This window comes from Anoplophora glabripennis, unplaced genomic scaffold (assembly GCF_000390285.2).
Source record: "Anoplophora glabripennis isolate ALB-LARVAE unplaced genomic scaffold, Agla_2.0 scaffold27, whole genome shotgun sequence".
Taxonomy (NCBI): domain Eukaryota; kingdom Metazoa; phylum Arthropoda; class Insecta; order Coleoptera; family Cerambycidae; genus Anoplophora; species Anoplophora glabripennis.
In genome coordinates this window covers 2,132,310-2,139,903 of record NW_019416292.1, presented here as the reverse complement: position 1 = coordinate 2,139,903, position 7,594 = coordinate 2,132,310, and the positions used below count along the sequence as shown (strand labels likewise).

Sequence of the window (7,594 nt, the reverse complement as noted above, 5' to 3'; positions counted from 1 at the left end):
CTAATTTATAGTATGATTACTGGAATGGTAGTAGACATATTTTCTACAATATTAATGGAGCACTTATTTCAGTGACAGAATTATATCTTTGAGTTAGTTGCAGATATCTTATCGTTCCAAGAATTACAAAGAAAAAAGTTATTCCGTCACGTCTGATTACTCATCCAGTTGTATTCAGAAAATGAATATGTATTACGATTGTGATGAGTATCACGAAATACTCAACACATGTAAAATTTAAACAATATACACCACTAATTTATTATTCTAGTGATGTACCTCGGCGTCTTATACCTTGACAAATAAGATATATTGACCGTTTTCAACTAAACCACAAATTTATCAGAATGTGTTAATGAGTAATCATCGCCCTTGACTGTCTTGAATATTAATTTAATCAAAAATAAGAGGTCATTGTTACCCATAAATTTATAATGAACAGTAACTGTATAAAAGCCTGTACGGTACCAAATATTGTCAGTACAATCACCACATTCACTAAAGATGTATACCCCACTCACTATTTTTGCTATTGCTTTTGCGGTATCTTGTGCAGAACCACCAAGGTACAACCCAACGCAGTCACAGAGGGCAGAAGCTGCTCCGTATCCATATTCCGGATGGAGACCATCAGGGCCTGAATTTAGACTTCCAGAACCTCACAGAATCTATGGACCTCCTCAACAGCAGCAGTACCAAGCACCAGGGGCTCCCGCTCAAGAGTACTTGCCACCTCCAAACTATGGTCCTCCACAACAAACTTACAGCGCTCCTTCTCAAGAATATGGACCCCCACCACAGGAATATGGACCGCCGCCATCAGAAGAGTACGGCTCTCCAGATGAACCACCTACTACTACTGTAGAACCAGAAGCTACCACTACGGAACTACCCACAACAACCGAAAGCAACGACTTGGAAGCTAAAGACTTAGGTTCTGGAGATGCGGATCTTCAAAGTGAAAAACTGAAAAACGCGGATGAAGGGGTGTATTATGTATACCACCCCAGTGGGTTGCTTCAAAGGGTAGTATATGCCACCCAGGACGATGTGGAGAAGATGGCTTTCAGCGCCAAGTTGAAGTATGAGAATGTGGAACCTATCAAGGGACCTATTTTTACTTACGACCCAAAAACATATGTTTTTAAAAGGTTGTGAAGTTTCAATTGTTAAATGTTAATAAAGTAATTTATTGAAGATGACATAATAAATATTTTCAATGTAAACAAAATTACGTACAAAGGTCTACATAAAAGAGGATTACTGTCAAGGTACATGGAGAACAACAGTGAATACAAAGTAGAAAGAACATGGGACAAATAATAATTGTCATACGAAGGATTACAGCAACGTTATTAGAAGTGGGCTCAAATTCGATTTTAACAAACGGCATACGTTCCGTGTTGTTAAGAACACATGCCACTTTTCTGTTTACGGAATCTAAATGGTTTCTTCTCGGGCGACAATACCTGACGTACAATTTAATTTAGCTCCTCCCAATTAAATTTCGAGGCAGATCTATTAATTCCTAAATACGAAGCCCCATTCCGGCAAATATTCCTCGGAGAAAGTGTTATTTTCCAAGTAAATTACCGCTTATTCATACAAAGTGAACTTTATTAGAATAAATTAACAGGGAAGCCCGACGCTTGAAGACTGACTTGAATATTAAATGCCGGTGGACTGGAGGGAAAACGGTCATCTTTAATTAAGCGATTACGCAGAGACATTGTCTGAATCTCTAAAAAAATAATTTACAAATTAACAAGAGAAACATAACTTCAGAGATTCTGATTTAGATAAAGAATTGCTGGGTATATTAATTTCATTTTTACAAACATTTTTAGGTTCAAAGAAAAATATCCCGCATTCATCATAGCATGTTATTATTATTTATTTTTCAAGTAAGTCCAGATAGAAAACGATTAAGCCAGGTCAAAATATTGGTGTGGAATACATACAAGCCTTAATTAATTAATTTATTTATTTATTTATTTACTTATAAATTGACACACATTCAACAAACAAAGACGTCGATATGTGAAGCCGTTTCTTGAACTATCTATTGATTTTCCTCTTTATTTTGTTCTTCTAGCGACTTATCTTTTTCTGTTATTAATGTTTTTACATTTTTACAATAAACTAATGTGCTTAAATTTAATAATGTATCTTAGTTAATAACAGACAAAGAATAGAACCGAAAAACATTGGTTTTCGAAAACTGTAATCAAAAGTCGACATTTTCGTTAAATTTTCAGTTGACAAATTGAGTATTTTTGTCATCTAGCTGCAAAATACTTTTATATTCTAGAACGCCAAAGTCTTTTTCGTTCTAGCACATAAAACAAATGTCAAAATAATTTGTAATTTCTTATTTATTTAACATTAAAACTTATTTATGATTTTATTAATTAAACAATATACATTTTAAGTAATATAACATTTCAATACAAAACAATAACTATTATAAACAGGACGATTACGATTTATTTTGCACTACATGTAAATTGAAAGTACTTATGTATGTTTTTTTTAAGAAAAAGCTCCTTGAATTTATTCGAAGTAGCTTCATAAACATAACATAAACAATATTGCGAAAATTTATTTCTAATTGAGATGTCAACCACGAAAAATATATCTGACTCCCCTTTTAATTAGTACTAAAAATATTTAATTGCATGGGTTCTGTTAGTAATCAATATTAAAAGAATATTATATTCTACCATTTTCAACAGTGACGAGCACAGGAAATTACATGATTTTTCACCGAACTGAACTAAATAAATTCCCACAAAAATAATTTCTAGCGTTTCATTTCAATAGCGTTTCGGTGGACATCGGGGATATAATTAAATTTTTGCTTCCAACTCCACATTTTTCCAACGCATATCCTTTTAGAGGAACTAATTGCATTTTATGTCGACTGATTTAATAACACACACACACAACGTATTTGTCGCTAGATATGTTTTGCACAAATAAGAATTTAATTGCAAAAAATAAAGCTAGTTTCCGCATTGGAAATATTTTGATAAAGTTGTTGCAAATAATAACAAATTTCAACCTCAATGAACGGCATTTTAACAATGTTGGTGGCGTAAACGTGGAATACGTTATATTTTTTCCTGAAAACTTTTTCGAGCAAAGGAACAGTGAAACCAATTCTGTAAAAATGACACGTCACTGGTTCCTTCTGACGAGGCATCATATTTTCACTTGTGGTAACTAATCCTTTGCAATCTCCAAAGAACCGAAAGGGCTAAAAATAGCCCCTTATCTCCTTAAAATTAATTACCCCACTCCTAACAGACCAAACATTTATTTTTCTCGTGGCATTCAAAACCGTAAACTTCCTCGCTTTGCCACTAACGTTGCCCCCGCTGAAAAATCTATTGCTTGAGAGCAAAAATAATAAACCATCGAACAAAAGCGTTTAATTAGTTTGAGAAGTTAAATGGGTGGATAAAAGAGCTGGTTCTAATTTGATAACGTTAACAAATTGACCATTTACAACTTCTTAAAACCCGTTGCCTGAACTCGCAACTTTCCCGGTTATGAAACTTCATCGTTTGGCGAGAAAATGAGTTATAGTGATAAGGGTTACGGCGAAAAACGGATCTCGAAATAGAAATTGGACCTCCAATCCGGGAATTCATAATTGTCTGGGTTACTAGAGTGTTTCAGTGACACTTTGATTATCATTTTTACTTGAAGTTCTGCAGAAAATAACTTTTTACTCTATTTTAAATACTTTAAACTAATTCATACTTTTTTTTTTCTATTTAGCCTCACTTGTCTCCTTTCTTAGTTTGATTCGTTCTCTTTAATTTGAGCTTTGTTTGGCTTGTTGCTGTTTTATAGTCATTCAAAGCAAAAATGACCTTTTTGATTTCGAATTTGGGATATTTTTTGTAGCCATAGTAGTGAAATTTTCATCTTCAAAAACATTTCTACTGATATATTGACTCGACTGATACAATGGTTTTCGAAACATTTAAAAATTAAATTTGATCTTGGCGCATTCACCATTATTTATAAAATATTTTAAATTAATTTCTTTTCGCAGAAATTCAAATTATTTTTATCAAAAAATGTTAAATATCAAAAGAATGAAAAAAGAAATAAAAAAAAGTCCTGTATGTAGTGTCATATATATTTCTAGATTTCTGGTATCGAAGGACTGATTTCATTTGATAAGATTTTTTATAGAAAAAATGGTTGATTTTGTTCGAATTAGCCGAATACCTTTAAATAGAGTAATAACTCGACTAATAACAGAAGAAATAGTTGATGTGATATAGACGAAAAAAATTACAGTCAGTTAAATTCAATGAAAACTATAAAATTAGGTACATTTCTGCTTTGATAATAAAACAACATTCCTAGAAACAAGGCACTAGACTGAATTTATCAAAGAACTTGCTCTTTCCCAAACTAATCTAATCTCGAATAAATGTTGTGCACTCTTACTATTCCAAGCATCTTGTCCGCTCGAAACTTTCTTCATTAATTCTGTGTTAATACAAGACATACGTCATTTGAGGATAAATGATGTAATAACGCAATGAAAATTGTATCTGAAGAAAGTCCAAATAAACTCTGCGTTTACTTAATCAAAGTCACTACAAATAATGACAATAGTCTCAGAAAACTAATTTTATAATATCAGCAAATTTATATTGTCTCAAATTGTTTAGATATACGTATATATTATGTGGCACATTTTTACTATGTTTTCTTTGTTTATTTGCATGTTTTGCCAACTGTAACAAAAGACCTCAAAATGAATTAAAGTAAGCCTACTCAAAATGATGTACTGAAAAGAACAGATAACCAAAAAAATACGCAATAACTTTAGCCAGGATAGGTTTCTAAAATAAATGTCACATATATTTAAATGTCAACTTAGTTTTGAGAACCAATATGTACAGATTAATTTTCAATTATAAGTTAAAATTAAATGATTTTATATTGTTGGGAAAAAATAATTTCACGAAATATGTTTATAATTGAATGTTCTCTGTTTAAAGTGCATATAAATGCCATTAAAAATAAATAAAAGAATTAAACTCGATAATTCTTTATTACAGTTAAAACAAAAGGTGATAATAACAATAACTAAACTTCAAAAATGAGGCAAACGCTTTCATACTACATACACATTACAATCTATTATCTATATGACCTCTCATTTCAAGCCACATATCCAATCTTCGCTTGACTTCTTTGCGGGCTGCGTAGTCATGATACCCATTGATCTTTAAAATTCGTTGAACGGCTGATTTATCCAAATTTAATTCCCCCAATTTGTTTATTTTTTAAAAGGTCGAGTAAATATTTTTTTGATTTTTTGTGTTTATTAGGCCTTCCAAATACATGGTTAAAATTAATGACGTTATGGCAGAATCACTTTGTATTAAAATAAAATAAATAATAAAATAATATGAAAGTACAAACATATAAAAAAATTTTAACTTCTCTTTTATTAACGTAATAGAAAAAAATGTTATAAAGTTGTTTCTTTGCCATGTCTATAGAAAAAAATAACGTATATGAGACGTTTTCATATACAGATGTCTACAAAACTATTTGCATGAACTCAACAAAGGAAACGTCTCCCTATTCAAGTTATAGATTTCTTAGGTTACAATACACGTCACATAGTATATTACCAGAGAAAAGCAATTCTATCTTCTACAGCAAGAATCGATATTCCAAAGAGGTTAAAGATGCACGCCTGGCGTTTGGTCTATTTTTAAACAGAATGGCCGTTTTATTGAAGCCGCTCACTTACAGTTTAATGGAAGTGGAAATCAAGAACGTTTAAAAGGGGTCACACACAACATGTCAGCACTAGGTGTCACTGTGTATGTCTGTGCAATTTCCTTCCTCACTTACCACCTTAATAATGCTTATATTGAATCTCTGCTTTTACCTTTTCTCCAATCGAGTTTTCAATTGCGGTATTCCGACCAGAAACTACCAATTAATAAAGCCGGAGCTTAACAAACCCCATTACTCTTATCACCTTGCAATAATCGAGCGGGAACAGACGAAACTGCAAGAATATCGGGGCCGATGAACCGCAGCAAAAGCGATTCCCAAGATTAGATATTCGAGGGGAATTTATAGTTATTGTGTACAATAATGGGGAATGTGGTTAGCTCGAATGGTAATGTGGAGTATTCTGGCATGTGCACTGTAGTTTCTCGATTTAATAAGAGCGAGGAGGGTAAAGCTGCAGAAGCGAGTGCTGTTCGGAAACTATGCAAGTACGAGTACGACCGCTGTAATTACCTATTTCGCCGCACTTTAGAGGATACGGATCCAACGAGACTTGTTCGTGACTTCCGCGGCATACTTGTTGCAACTTTTATTGGTACTAATACAGATTGGTGCTTGGGTGTGATTGCAATTTCTAATCTTTACTGCATCTTTTAAAAATAACTTGGATATAACGTGTTTTGTGTTTTTCAATAATCAGTTTGGCTATTTCTAATTATTTCGTCTTCATTAAAGGGCAAAAATGAAGATTTATGTACGATCGTGTCAAAGGCGACAGTTTTTAAAATAATTTCCAGTTTTTGTCCAACAGTTGCAGTTTTATAGGTGTTATACAGGGTGATTTACAAACGGTGATCAAAAATGAAACCTCGTATTCTTTGGTGAATTTTAAGGGAAGTCTTTCGTATAAAGTTTTTATATAGGACGCTTCGTTAAAAAGATACAGGGTGTTAAACTTCAAAAAATATTTTAAATTTTTTAAATAATTTAAAAACTAGTAAGTGAAATAATTTGAAATTGGGCACATGTATTTATGTAAACATTGTCCATAATCTGAGGGCTTTTCCTAAAATGTACATGATTCAGTGGCGGAGATACAGGGGATATAGGGCATATTTTTCTAAATAAAATACTGCACCACTGCTTTACGGTAACAATCATGATATTTTCGAATTAATAATAATAATAATAATAATAATAATAATAATAATAATAATAAAAATAATAAATCAGCTTTATTTGACAGATAATTACGATAATTCAACCACAAATATAAGAAAATAATTCAACCTAACTTATGGCGAAGTCTAACCAAGGCTACTCCACTCAACCATAAGGGAGTTATAAAATGTAATAGCGTTGTATGTAAAACATCTACTGAAAAAAGCAGTTCTATGATGGGACATCGTGAACTTGTTTTTAAATCTAATATCACTGGAATGAAAATTACCACGCTGGTAAAAAAGTTTTTAAAGAATGATGAGAAGGAATAGTGATAATCTTATGGAAAAATTTCAAAGATGGTGACGCCTACAATTTTCCATGTTGAACCACTTGATCTCCCCAATAACATGAGATATATGGCCATATTTTCTTAAATCACTAATAAGCCGACAACATGAATTTTGTACTTTTTGAATCCTGTATTTCTCCTGTTGAGTAAGACTAGGGCCATATACGTAGTCACAGTAATTGAAATGGGAAAAGAACAAGTGACTCGCATAACATAACTTTAAATTTTTTATTACGAACGTAACGACTACAATAAATCAACCTAAGAGATGAATAAGCTTTCTGTAGTAGTGATTTA

At 32.2% G+C, this 7,594-nt stretch overlaps 1 protein-coding gene across 1 annotated transcript; it reads left to right on the top strand.

Annotated features, from left to right (window-relative positions):
* Positions 1 to 504: 504 nt before the first annotated feature.
* Positions 505 to 1,158, top strand: LOC108909848 (extensin-2-like). The gene is made up of 2 exons (XM_018714282.1): positions 505 to 682; positions 776 to 1,158. Exons 1-2 carry the CDS (start codon positions 505 to 507, stop codon positions 1,156 to 1,158), a joined length of 561 nt encoding a protein of 186 aa, XP_018569798.1.
* Positions 1,159 to 7,594: the final 6,436 nt, after the last annotated feature.

Coding starts and splice junctions, on each gene's coding strand:
- LOC108909848 (XM_018714282.1), top strand. CDS start 505: ATGTATACCCCACTCACTATTTTTGCTATTGCTTTTGCGGTATCTTGT. Junction 683..775: donor CAGAATCTATGGACCTCCTC/AACAGCAGCAGT, acceptor ACAGCGCTCCTT/CTCAAGAATATGGACCCCCA.